General features: G+C 39.4%; 1 protein-coding gene across 5 annotated transcripts in view; it reads left to right on the forward strand.

Moving 5' to 3' along the window:
* Window positions 1-14,637, forward strand: part of LOC140910327 (bifunctional heparan sulfate N-deacetylase/N-sulfotransferase 3) — a 121,590-nt gene that overhangs the window by 82,694 nt on the left and 24,259 nt on the right. For 3 of the 5 annotated variants that reach the window (XM_073340984.1, XM_073340982.1, XM_073340983.1), the window contains 5 exons: window positions 1,905-2,001; window positions 2,884-3,007; window positions 5,084-5,258; window positions 8,762-8,932; window positions 14,254-14,363. In XM_073340984.1, the coding sequence (XP_073197085.1) occupies window positions 1,905-2,001; window positions 2,884-3,007; window positions 5,084-5,258; window positions 8,762-8,932; window positions 14,254-14,363 (677 nt within the window). Of the gene's footprint in view, window positions 1-1,904; window positions 2,002-2,883; window positions 3,008-5,083; window positions 5,259-7,656; window positions 8,027-8,761; window positions 8,933-14,253; window positions 14,364-14,637 lie in introns of those variants that run through there. The other 2 variants (XM_073340985.1, XM_073340986.1) reach the window with 2 other exon arrangements.

Consider the following 14,637-nt stretch of genomic DNA (forward strand, 5'->3'; position numbering starts at 1 on the left):
AATTCCCAAAAGGGTGGGAACTGGCCAAGGAAGAAATTTACCAATACTGGGTCTAATTTATTGATGGAATCAACTCCATTGATTTAATTATTCTTTACTTAAAAGTGAGGAAACTGAAAATATCAGGATGTGACTTCCAGCTTATGGTGCAGTCTGCACTGACCCTGGAACGGACACACATTCAGTGAATCACCTAATCATTACACCACGGTCACTGAAGATACAGAGAAACAACTGTTGGAACTAGTGAACATGGCAGCACTGCTTGTGCACAAAATCAGTGACAGTTCAGTTCTTCCAGTGGAATATTTTTCTTAAGTGTTGAACTAATCTTAAGCTGCCCAAATATTGTGGAAAATTGTCTCTGAATGTTCATTCTGACAAAGAAATTCACTTTCAGTGTGATCCTACCTCTTTTTGGTTGGCTTTGCACAAATATTCCTAAGGACAAGCTTTACAAAAGCAATTATCGTCAAAAAGCACAATTTAAACTTAAACACACAAATGCTTTCCAATAGCAGATTTTGAATTATATGCCTAATCATTAATTGTGAGTGTCAAATTTAAAATTGAATACTTTAATACACAGCTTGAAATTCACACTGCTGTTATTTAGTTAAATAAAACATTTACTCAGAGAAGAAAAACAATGCCTTGTGACTTATGCAACAACTGAGCATGAATTTCAAAAATTTGCAATGTACTGTACCTGAGTGACCTGCAGATTTAGATTTATTGAAAAAATTGCAAGTAATTTTGAATAAAAAGAACTGACAGTGTTGCAGTTTGTTTGCATACAATTCTTATGAATATAACTAAGTTTCTTACTTCTGCTTTAAAACATTTGCACTAAATTGTAGCTGCCAGTATATACAGTATTCCTATTCATTTTACCACAAATTATATTACCAGCATATTTGTTAGTTTTGCTGGTGTAATCAAGAAGATTCTTTTTGTTTGTTTGTTTGTTTTTTAAAGCCTAAAAGAAGTCTGATTTCCCCTTCTTATCCGGTATATATTGCTAAGCCACAGAACTAAGACCGATCTACATACGCAAGCAGTATTGGGACTTCTCCTTTATTTAGTGACAGCACTAGGTGCCACCTCATGCCCATACATGAAACTGGTAGCAAAATGAACTGGTATGAAAGTCTTTTTGCATGCTATTACACACCTGCATATTTTTTACTTTGAAGAGTGTGGTAGGCGGAGCATGCACTCTTCATGCCAGTTGGAGATGCACAGAAAAGTCTGGATACCTACTTGTGAATGCAGAGGATCAAAACAGTTTTAAAGCTGTAATCAGCCATTCATTCATTTTAAAAACTGCAGCCTATCTTAGGGTCGTAGCTGTTATATAAGGGTAAAAGAGAATGCTTTGGCAATTAGAGAACCTCATTAGTGATTTAAGTACAATTCCATTTTTATGCAAGTGATCAAACTGCTCATTTTGAATGCTCATTTTACATCTAAAGTACAATGGATCAGATTCACCCCAGGCATAATTCCACTGAATTCAAGCACCAGGAATGATTTGTCTGTTTGTTTTGAAGCTTAGATGGTTATATTCATAGAAGGAGATCACAGTGAAAACATTTTTTGAATACAGTTGCTTGAACGTTCCTCTTTACACAGAGGTGTAAATGTTCCTCTTTACACAGAGATGAATTCAGAGCACTGGTCTCTGTTACATTGTAGATCTGGAGTAAATCCATTTACACCACTGTAAGTGAGATCAGAATTTGTCACATAGCATATTGGTATCCATAATAAAGAAGCAGATAAGATATCCTACTACGATTTCTTGTGGACTGATAGTTCCTGGAGATTTATGTATGTAGGGCAAAAATTGAACAAATATAATTACAAATAAAATTCTCAGATATTGCTTTTGTCCCACTTAGAATCCCTGTGATGACAAGCGGCACAGAGATATCTGGTCTAAAGAAAAAACCTGTGATCGATTACCAAAATTCCTGGTTATAGGACCTCAGAAAACTGGTGAGAGTTTACTGCATTTTAATGAGTCTGGTGATATGCAAATTCAAATTATTACAATAGAGCATTAGTTTTAATCACTCAGAGCTCTGTATAAACCTTGATTATCTGATAGCACTTTTTATTTTCTGACATATCCAAGTTTAGTAAAATAATGTAAATGATAAAAGTAGATGTTACACAAACAATGTAGATGTAGTGGAGAGTGTTAGATTTTTCATAGGGTTTAACTGAGAAATGATGTGATTAACACTCTGATAAACAGATCAAGTGGTGACTGAGTGATTGACATGGTTTTATCAGAGCTGAGGGAGGAAAGGACAGTAATTTTTCAAAACATGTATACAGTCCCATGGCCCCCAAGCTTCAACCTGTCCTACAGGAAAAGTGTGTCTTGTTTACAGCAACTCAATGTTATTCAGTGGAATTTACACTGCAAGTCAGGAAATCCCTACAGGACAGGTAGAATTGTAAGGCTGCAGGGTTTATTCATTAAATTTATAGTTGCTTCTCTTTGTGATCAGAAAATAGCACATTTTTTATCTACTCCCTTTCATATGCCACCAATCACCTACTGTTAAGATATCTAACAAGAGGGCTGGAATTTAAGTCAGTCTTTTTTGTGACAACATCAGCACAGGTACAATAATTTTTAAAAACATTAATAGGTATATCATCAACAGTGATGCATCCTGTATTCAGTATTAATTGTACACATTTCTTTAAATGTTTTTGGTTAAGAATTATAGGACCAGGATTTCAGCTGGTGTAAATCAGCATAGAATCATTAAATTCAATGGAGCTAGGCTGGTTTACACCAGGTGAGGATCTGGCCTACAGAATATATATGCTTTGTTAACCTTTGGACTTTCATCCCATTTTCAGGTACCACAGCTTTGTATTTGTTCCTGATTATGCATCCTTCCATCATTAGTAACTCCCCCAGCCCAAAAACCTTTGAGGAGGTACAGTTCTTTAATAGAAATAACTACCACAGGGGGATTGATTGGTAAGATGGGTTATTAGTATAAATATAAAAGTTTATGTACTGTGCACAATACAAAAATCGCATTACACTTTGTAATGTGTGTCTACACATTTTGAAAATTACTACTACTACCCTTCTAAAATGATATTTAAATGTACATAAATTATGGTAACCTCAGTCAAAAACACAGTAAATGACTAAGATGTTTACTCTCCCTCTAATGCAGCATATAAAGAAATATCTGTTCTCAACTTGAGGCAATACTAAGTAATCTTAATGAAAATTACATGTATGTCTCAGAATGTTAATATATTTAGAATGTGCGAATAAGAGAAAAAGGAAAGCAATGTTTGTTTCTTAATTATACATCTCTTTAGGGGTGAGATTCTCATACATTTCTCAGGCAGGTACTCTGTTTCCTATTTACACATGTTTTTGAAGCTATGACAAAAGTAATATTGTAAATTGAGTATAAGATAGCATGATTAATATTTCAGGTTGAATATCTAATTTCTAAAATACTGAAAAGAGAAATCTAATTAAAATTTCAGCTACAAGCAGTTTGTTCTTGGCTTTAAATGGAAAATAGAAATTTGCCAGTCAGTTGGAGGGGAGAAATGCTTTTTAAAAGTATTTTCAAGGATCAGATAATGAGGAAAATGTTCAGCAGTCAGTAAGGTAGTAAATGGGGATAAGTGAAGAGAAAAGGCTCATCATTCCCCATGGTTTACCCAAGAAGTTACCAAAGATCTCGAGAAAGATACATTTGGTTGGTCTTGCTTTCAAAAAGTGCTTCAGAGTAAAATGTTCAAAGACCAGTAATACAGCGCATTAAGCAGGGAGCACCGATAAAAGATTCTTGATACTTAGTCTTGTTTCTTTACTCTCTGGTGTCAGGGAAAAGTTATTGCCTTAGACTTTGTATTCATCCATAAAATTAGTAGTGCAAAAGCTGTTATATGTTCCAAGTGGAGAAAATTCACTTACAATATCTTTTAAGGTGTATGGTTTTCATAGAGTTATAATTGTTGCTGCAGATTCTTATTACAAAGTTCAGTGAGTCAGCATTCATTACTGACTGTGAGAAGTCAGTCTGATGGATGGGAAGTAGCTAACAGCTGACTGATAACATCTGCTGACTATCCACCAATCGCGCAGACTCTTAGCTATTTTTATGAAGCGGCTTTTTTATATTTATGTCAGGTGAAGTTCACCCCCTTGCAGAGGGCCAACACAAGATCTGTGCAGTGGGGTAAATTTTAACCATTACAGTCAATCCACTCTAAAGAGGTTACTATATATAGTATTTTATATTGTTAACACCACAAGAGGTCAAAAGAAAAACACAAAGACGCAAATTTGTAAATTCTCTTTGCCCCCCTAAATAACAGTAAAAACTGGTATGTTGGTTGTGGATAGTCTAGTCTAATGATAATATGACAGGTTGCTGGCAACTAACTAGAACCACATAACTGGAGGTGGGGGAGAGCTCAGAACTAAACAAACTAAAAAACAGCCTGCTTTGTTTCCACAAAACTGTGATACATAGAATAGTAATTCAGAGGTGCCTTCACCACTTGGAGGACTCTTGCCTGAAGAGATAGTGAGATTTTCTTGCTAGGTTTTTAAGTAACATCTTCATGTTAACAAACTCTTGCCAGATTTGATAACAGGAACACTGATTCTGAATATTATTTTCTTATGATATTCTGCTATGGTGTAACTGAAATGCCATCCTGTGCTGTAATAGGAATAATAAAACAATTTTTTCATAAATAGCAGAGGGCCAAATTCAGAAGTTTTTATTTTTACTCAGTCTTTACTATTGACTTTGAGAGTTTTGCCTGAGTAAGAAATGAGTGACTTCAGAAACTGGCCCATTAATTTAAAGAGGATAAATTGTTTATTATACCTATAACACTTTCTTCTCACTACAAAAAACAAGGCCTTTTATTTTTGAATGTTTTTACTTGTCAATGACTGTGTCTGTTATTTTTATGGATTATTCTCTAATATATTTAACATATGCACCCACCTTCCTTGCTTTAGCGTATGCAGGACTTTTGAGTAATTCTGAGGACAGTGTTCCTTTTCTAGGTATATGGATTTCTTCCCTATACCATCCAATGTCACCACCGACTTTCTCTTTGAAAAAAGTGCCAACTACTTCCATTCTGAGGAAGCTCCCAAACGAGTTGCTTCCCTGATCCCTAAGGCCAAGATCATCACCATTCTCATCGACCCATCAGATCGGGCATATTCCTGGTATCAGGTAGGGACTTTGAAAAATACAGGCAGGTTCTAGTTGAATATGTATAAAACAGTTTTATCTGGGATCCTCTCAATATATTGTGATCAAATATTGAAAACCAAAGTGGTTTGATCAGGTAAGCATTTATTTAAAAACCCGTTCATCACCCAACAATTACCTATGAGTACAGAAAAACCTTCCTGTACATGTAAACTTGATAATCCACTCTTTTAAAATATATAAACACTGAAGGCCATATTTTTCAGAACTCTGGCTGTAATATGTGATGCAAAGAAAGTGCTTGCATGAATAACTGCATGTAAAGAATGTGCATTTACGCAATTAATTGTGCATCTGAGTTCCATGCATGTGAACAGTTGCCCAATTTGTGCTTCCAAATATGAGGTATGTACATGCAATTACTCACGGTCTCAGTTTTTTGCAGACACAGAATAAGGCCTGAATTTTGAGTAAGGTTAACTTTTTAAACATTTGTTAAACTGACCGTAGTAAAGGAACATATGTTGGGCCCTACCAAATTCATGGTCCATTTTGGTTAATTTCACTGTCATAGGATTTTGCAAATCATAAATTTCATGATTTCAGCTATTTAAATCTGAAGTTTCATGGTGTTGTAATTGAAATAATCCTGACCCAAAAAGGAGTTGTGGGGAGGTCACAAGGCTATTGTATGGGGGGTTGCAATACTGCTACCCTTATTTCTGCGCTGCTGGTGATGGCAGCGCTGCCTTCAGAGCTAGGCAGCTGGAGAGCGGAGACTGCTGGCCGGGAGCCCAGCTCTGAAGACAGAACTGCTGCCAGCAGCAGCGCAGACAGTAAGGAGGGCATGGCATGGTGCTGCCACCCTTACTTCTGTGCTGCCCCCTGCAGAGCTGAGCTCTCAGTCAGCAACCGCTACTCTCTGGCCGCCCAGCTCTGAAGGCCGCAGAACAGAAGTAAGGCTGGCATGGTATGGTATTGCCACCTTTACTTCTGTGCTACTGCTGGTGGGGTGCTGCCTTCAAAGCTGGGCACCTGGCCAACAGCCACCACTCTCCAGCTGCCCAGCTCTGAAGGCAGCGCAGAAGTAAGGGTGGCAATACAGTGATGCCCCTAAAACCTTGTGACCCCCCTGCAACTCACTTTTGGGTCAGGAACCCCAATTTTATAAATGTTGGTCTCCCCCATGAAATCTGTATAGTATAAGACAGTGTTTCCCAAACTTGGGCACGGGCCGAGGGACTTACTGGCCGCCGCTTCCCGCAGCCCCCGTTGGCCGGGCACAGTGAACCGTGGGCAGTGGGAGCCACGATCGGCCGAACCTGCGGACGCGGCAGGTAAACAAACTGGCCTGGCCCGCCAGGGGCTTTCCCTGAACATGCGGCATCCCAAGTTTGGGAAACACTGGTATTAGGTAAAAGCACACAAATGATCAGATTTCATGCTCCATGATACATTTTTCATGATCATGAATTTGGTAGGGCCCTAAACATGTGGTAACAAATGGACGTACATTGTAACCAAATTGATATACTCCTCAGGCTTGAATGCATAACAGTTGTACATCTCAGACCGATAAAGAAATTAAAACACAAAACAGACTCAGAACCATTTCATTATCCACTAGAAAAAAATTACTCTAGTAGCAGTTGAAATAAAACTTGCAACTTAAATCCAATATCAGTACCAAATATTTTTTTTTATTTACACACAATAAAGCTTAGTACTGTATTTTACCTCAGAGTTCAGTCAATACTACTGAAGTACCATTCTTGCTGCCATTCTCTTTGGCGTCATAACAAGCAAGCCAGGTTAATGTTGAAGGGGAACTTTGAATATCTTAAATTCAAATAAAGAAAAGGAGGACTTGTGGCACCTTAGAGACTAACAAATTTATTTGAGCATAAGCTTTAGTGAGCTACAGCTCACTTCATCTGATGCATTCAGTGGAAAATACAGTGGGGAGATTTATATACATAGAGAACATGAAACAATGGGTGTTACCATACACACTGTAACGAGAGTGATCACTTAAGGTGAGCTATTACCAGCAGGAGAGCTGGGGGGGGAAACCTTTTGTAGTGATAATCAAGGTGGGCCATTTCCAGCAGTTGACAAGAACGTCTGAGGAACAGTGGGAGGTGGGGAGGAAAATAAACATGGGGAAATAGTTTTACTTTGTGGAATGACACATCCACTCACAGTCTTTATTCAAGCCTAAGTTAATTGTATCCAGTTTGAAAATTAATTCCAATTCAGCAGTCTCTCGTTGGAGTCTATTTCTGAAGTTTTTTTGTTGAAGAATTGCAACTTTTAGGTCTGTAATTGAGTGACCAAAGAGATTGACGTGTTCTCCGACTGGTTTTTGAATGTTATAATTCTTGACGTCTAATTTGTGTCCGTTTATTCTTTTACGTAGAGACTGTCCAGTTTGACCAATGTACATGGCAGAGGGGCGTTGTTGGCACATGATGGCATATATCACATTGGTAGATGTGCAGGTGAACAAGCCTCTGATAGTGTGGCTGATGTGATTAGGCCCAATGATGGTGTCTCCTGACTAGATATGTGGACACAGTTGGCAACGGGCTTTGTTGCAAGGATAGGTTCCTGGGTTAGTGGTTCTGTTGTGTGGTGTGTGGTTGCCGGTGAGTGGCCTGTCTCCCAAGATCTGTGAGAGTGATGGGCTTGCTCTACTAACAATAATAACAGCAGCACCCTATGGACAAAATTTCTTTCTTAGTAAAACACAACATCTCGTTGTAAGTTATTCAGTAACTACTGTATACTATTCCATCATGCAAGTTTGTACCTCATTTTTTGATCCATGAAATAGTAAATACAATTATTTTATCTGTCTTTTATCTATAAGTATTTCTATAATGCCTATCACTATGCCATCTAGTTACATTCACGGGGTATTTGAAACAGTGGGATCTGTCCACCCTCTTCTTAATTGCTGGCTCTTATTTCAAAAAGTCCCTTTCTTCTGGTCTTCTGACTACAATAGGAATTTGACAAAACGAGGAATAAGTAGAAACTGAATAAGGACCTCAGGATCTATATTATATATAATATTTTCTTTTATGGATTCTTTTTTTGTTCCTATAAGTAGAAGTTATCTATCTGATCACCATCAATGAGAGCTTTGCTGGAGTAAGGTCTGAATATAAACCATGTAAGGACTTCAAGATTTGGCCACATAAGTAGAGGTTCACCATATTTGAGTTTGTCATCCTGGGTTTGTTTGTACATAAGCTGCCATTTCATTAAATGAAAATGTGTTCTAGTTTGCAATTGCTAATACTAGTCAGATCTTTTGATAGTTAATAGTGGTGTTATTCTTACCTTCTTAGCAATTTATCTAATATAGACCAAGGCTTCTTAACTGAAATTCGCTTCTAATGTAATTTAATCAGTCACAAATAGGTCCTTAGACCATTGCCCACATATATTCTGTCCCATTTCTATGACTCTGAACTCCGGTGTCCATGATGTTCTTGTAACTTACCTTTCTTTTACAGCATCAGAGATCTCATGAGGACCCTGCAGCTCTAAAATTTAGCTTCTATCAGGTGATCACAGCTGGACCTCGAGCCCCATCAGAGCTTAGAGCTCTACAAAAGAGATGTCTAGTACCTGGATGGTATGCCACCCATATAGAAAGATGGCTAACTTATTTCCCAACTTACCAGGTGAATAGAGTGTAACATTGTGTCTTATTTCATATATATTTGATATCTTAGATTATTCACTTTTTCTGAAGTCTTCATTACTGATTATTACTATTCATGAATATATATGTGTTGTGACAAAGCTCTGTCCTTGCCTCCGTGGGTCCCGCGTTTCCTGGCGGATTTCACTAGCCTCAGAGGCTCACTGAGACCCTCCACGTAACCCTTCTTTCTCTAGAGACAAGGGTCACAGTCTACTGAGTCATTTTCATCATAAGCCAGCAAGGGAGGTGAGGAGAAGTTATCCTTCCTTGCACAGTCTCTGTTGTCTCCCAGTCTCAGTGATTAATCAGGGGGCAAAGGTGGGATGGGGGGAGCCCAGGCTCACCCTCTACTCCAGACTCCAGCCCAGGGACCCTAATAGTATCAGCTATGGTAGCTGACTTTTTAGAAACATGACATGTACAATTCCCTGGGCTACTTCCCCCACAGCAGCCCTCACTTCCTCAAGCTCCACTTCACCCTTACCTCAAGGCCTCCTTCCTTGTGCCTGATATGGTGTATACTACTCAGCTTCTCCAACAGCACAACTTCCTCCCACAGCTCCTGACATGCACCCCCACCTGACTGACTGGGAGGCTTTTAACTAGTTTCAGCCAGCCCCCGATTGGCTTCAGGTGTCCCAATCAACCTAGCATTCTCTCTGCCTTCTGGAAAGTTCTTAATTGGCCCCTGGTGTCTTAATTGACCTGGAGCACCTTCCATTTCACTTAACCTGGTACCAGGGATTTGTTTACCCTGGAGCTAATATATCTATCTCCCACTACTTTTCTATAGCCATCTGGCCTTGCCACGTCACAGTATGTGATTTGGGGCACTGATTATCCAAAACCATGTTCTGATTGGTTGGTGGAGCCTTCTGGTGATGTCACAGCCATGCACTAACTCCTGGTACTGCACAACTGGGACTTCATCAACAAAAAGCAACAGGAACAGCAACTGAGGAAACTTCAGCACTGCTGCTCCTTGCATCCCTCTTGCACATTGAACTGCTTTTAACACTGAGTTGTTTTCTTGTTTTTTGTTTTAATCTTGTCACTTTCTGGGACCCTACTGGCTGTATTGGTGAACCTGTCAGAAAGCACAATAGGAAACCCAGTGCTTCAGAGTGCATCAGGCATCAGCCATGTGATATCCCATCAGGGCTTCCAGCAAAAAGCATTGATGGGAAATCTAGTGTATCATGATAAATTGCTGGGATGGTGCTATATAATGCTTCTGCACGGTGCAGCATCAAAGCCTTGACCAGCATTGTGAAATATCAATGCATTATCCACCCCTGATGGGAGCAGAGGAGATTTAGTGCACTGAACACTGTGAAGACTTGATGATATAGAGGCTTGAGTGTCTGGAACTGGGTATGATACACAGATAAATAAAGACATAATGCCCATGAGTCATTAAGTGTTTCAGTGTCTTCATCTGCTCATGAGGTCAGCGGTCCTTCCATGAGCTAATCATTTCACTGCTCACTCCACTGAGAACTGCCAGCATATCACTACCTCTGTGCACACTGGTGCCTCTGCGATTTCTGTCATCACTGGTTTTTTCAATCTGTTGATGCCTAAATGTCCTCTACCCATCACACCTCTTCCAGGTCTGTCAGTGTATTGTATCACTGCTAGTATATTGGGGGCCACCACTCCCCTCCCAGCTCATTGGTGCACGGCTCTATTGAAACTGAGAAACCATTTGGTGCATTGGAACCTACAGTTGGCACTCCTGTGCCTTTGAATCTCTGTGTGTTACACATTGAGCCTCAAAGGGGTTTGTGTTTCCTGGTGTGTGCAATTCATGAGACCAAAGTGTGCGTATCTCAAAACAGATATCACTTAATGAAAAGTGCATACTCCTGACAAGCCTCTGAAGACACATACTTAACAAGATATCTATCTCCTGTCTACGCTCTCCAAGCACATGCCCTAGAAGAAATACATCACAAGCCCCATACTCCTTCTGGTGCATTACATAGGGGTGGCATACATCACATTACTCATGTCTTGTTGATAGGCTTTGTTTCTGGTGTTGATGTTTCTGAATGCTGACACTCTGTGAAGCACTAATTCCCAGCACACCCTCTAAGAGCTTGTTTGGAGGAGAGAATTTATCCAGAGTCTGCAACTTCTCTTTTCCCATGGTGTGAACAAAGAAGCTCTGATGCATCTGGCTGGTGATATTGTCTATGTGTTCTTTTAGGATCCAAATTTGAAGAGTCCATAAGATATACAGTTGTGCAATTCCAGCATACTGATGTGATATTCTCTACACTCTGTTTAGATTTGATCTCTCCAAAGGTCTCGTGTATGTTGAACAGTATGCATTCTAGGATAGGTCCTGAAGGGACATAGGATTTCATATCCCTCGGTGAAAACAAATAATTGTCCATCACCACTGACTGACTCATTGTTTCTGCGTAAACACATCAGCAATGAACAGTCAGTCATATCCAAATTTGCTATTGAGTATAGCATGATTAAAGTAGTTATCTGATGCAGATCTATAATCAGCAAGTTAGCATAAAGTTTAGCCTTAGATGCAAAGAAAGACTGGAATCTACCCAGCATATCCCAACTGGACCAAATATGTATATGTGTAGCTTATACAGGGACACTACATGAGTAGTATATTTCTTAACATGTTGGAATCATATGAACTCACCCACCTATGAACCAATCTGTAAGTTATCTTCTTTCATATCTTTATTGTTGTTATATTTACCCATATTGTCTAATTTTGAGGTCACATGGTCTTTTATTAATGCATAACATTGTTTTTCTGATTGTTTTTCAGCACCCTGAGCACTTTAGTGTGAGAGGCACCTTATAAATTAAAATTATTATTGTTATTTATTATTATAGTCAAACATATTATAGATAATGCAAGTAGCAATGCAAATAGTTAAGATTCCCTGATGTTTCCATTATAATAATATCTACCTCTTATATAGAGCTTTCCATCTGTACATCTCAAGGCACTTCACAAACCCTGTTTTCAGTTGTTTAGAGCTTTGCCAAAATTTAACCATATGGGATGAAATTTTCCATGCCAGGCATCTGTGACAGACTGAATTTTGAAAAAAATTTCAGCAAAAAGGGTTCAGTCATTTATCAGAACAAGATCAGGGGAAAATACATCATTTTACCTGTGTTAACAAATTCTTTTTGACAAGTTTGTTGAGAAGCGTTAGTGCCTCCATGCTTTATATCAAGGACTTGAAATTTGGCACAGGAGTTTCCCTGTTGCCAGGGTTGTAACTTTTGCCAATCCTGTGAAAATCTACACAAATTTGGTCAAGTTTTGAGCCTCTGGAAATTTCCATTCACTCATGCTCAGTAGAGATTGAACATTCCATCTGTACTGAGCATGGTCCATCTCCAGGCTGCAATAGGCTGAGTGGGACTTTCTCTGGAATTGCTTCTGATGACCAGCAGGGGCTGCAAAGAGGAAAATTAAGAGAGGCCTAAGGGTAGGGGCAAAGGCTAAACTGGGACAGGGAGCCAAAAGGGGAGAAACTGGGGATGAGAAACTGAATGGGGGAGCAGGATGGGGCATGGAGGAACTGGAGTGGGAGATTGAGTCTGAAACTGTGGCAGACTGGAGGTGCAAGCCATAGAAGAGGTCAGGCATGCAGAAAACAGGCAGAAAAGGTTGCTAGTAGAGTACACTTCCCTCAGAATCTGGTATAGAATATAGGACTCCTGGGGGCTTGTCTGTACAAACACTTAACGTGCAGCAAGCTGGGTTTTAAATCTTACCCCCGCATTAGCCTGCCATGCACTGTGTGTCCATGTGGACCTTGCTGCCTCTCACTTAAAGTTTCCTAGTGCACTGTGATCTCTTGTTTCAAAACAGGGTAGAACAAATTGCACTAGGAAACTTCTAGTACCCAGCAGCAAGGTCCACATGGACATTTAGTGTGCGGCTGGCTAATGCGCGAGGTAGATTTACAGCCCAGCTTGCAGTAAATTAAGTTTTTGTTTAGAGAAGCCCCAAGGCTTAGCATTCCTCAGCTGTCCACAAATAGCTGTGAAACCCATGCACAAAATGCGTGTCTCTTATCCTTTTAGAGACGCCCATGTAGAGGATATAGCACAACCTACTACTACTATCAGTGTTAGCTCAAGTGGCAGAAGTCTGTGATGTGGATCTTAAGGTTCTAACCATACTGATGAAGCCTGTGGGAGTCAGTATGGTTCTACAATGTGGAATTTCTGTTTTTCAGTTTGCTTTTTTAAAAATCTAGGAAATTATATACAAAAACACTACAATAAAAGAACCTTAGGGTTGCAAGTCTAGCACTCACAAGTTAGGAAATGCCAGAATTAAATTTGACCATGCAACTAATTTAGTACCCTGTGCATAGGAATTATGATACAATCTTTAATTATATGAACACATGCAATTTTTTCCACAGAACCGCTGCCTCACTCAGTCCATTCACTCACCAGTCATCCTCCCCTAAGCCACTTCCTAGTCCCAGTTCATTCAGCCATCTCCACTAAATCTAAAAGCAAGTTATTATCAAAAGTAGAGAGCAGCAGGAAGGTAGGAGAAACCTGCTTTATGTGCAACAAGCTCTACTTCACATATGATGGCAACCTCTGATGGGGGTAAAACAGTTTTAGAAGAGTTGTTAGTGAACCAGCTCTGCTGTCACAAAAAGCAGCTTTTCCATGGGAAAAATGACTGGTTGTCCAAGAGCCAATCTGGACCTGAAGATTAGCCGTCTCCTATCCATTGTGCACCATAGCGGCTTCAGCTCCCACTGTTGAGTCATGATGGATCTTGGGCACAAGAAAAAACTCGTGTGTGGGAAAGGATCAGAGAGCTGAGTGCTTTCTTCAGCAGTGACAAGGAATTGATTGATACTCTGAAAAAAGAGCACACATAAGTCTCAGAATATCTTCCTCTCGTTTTATATGTGTGGGTGGCTGGGGTGTTGCAGCTTATTTTTTCCAGATGTATGAGCTTGCATTTTGCCAGGATGAATCTCATTTAATTTCCTGCCAATATTTGTAATCTCACCAGGTCCTTCAGCATTATTTCGCTGTCCTCGGTGGTGCTCACAACAGTTTCCAATATCATTGAATTTCAGAATTAATTAGTGTGCCATTTACCCTTCTCCCAGATCATTAATGACAACGATAAATAAGACCAGACCTGTTACCATTCCCTGGGGCACCTCTTTTCCTCTTAATGAATGAGCGTGACATAGGTCAAAGTTTTAGTTTGAAGCTTGAAATATGATGAATTTTAAATACAGTATTATTTTATTTTTGCAGTTGCTAATTATTGATGGACAGCAGCTGAGAACTGACCCAGCTACCGTGATGGATGAAGTGCAGAAGTTTCTGGGAGTCTCGCCTCATTATAATTACTCTGAAGCCCTAACGTGAGTTATTCATAATTAATGTCATGGAATATTAGCCATGGAGTGATTTAAAAAGGAAATAATTGTGCAACTGTAGTTTTGTATAAAGAGTCTGAAAAGAATGGGTTGCAATATTCCTTGTAAATTATAATTTGCTGTTATTCATTGAATTTTTGTACATCTAAATGTATATGTGTGTGAATGTGCGCTCAGAACTTCTGAGATAAACCTCGGCACCTTGTAAGATTAGAATCATAGAATCATAGAATATCAGGGTTGGAAGGGACCCCAGAAG

The sequence above is a fragment of the Lepidochelys kempii genome, chromosome 4 (genome assembly GCF_965140265.1).
Source record: "Lepidochelys kempii isolate rLepKem1 chromosome 4, rLepKem1.hap2, whole genome shotgun sequence".
Taxonomy (NCBI): domain Eukaryota; kingdom Metazoa; phylum Chordata; order Testudines; family Cheloniidae; genus Lepidochelys; species Lepidochelys kempii.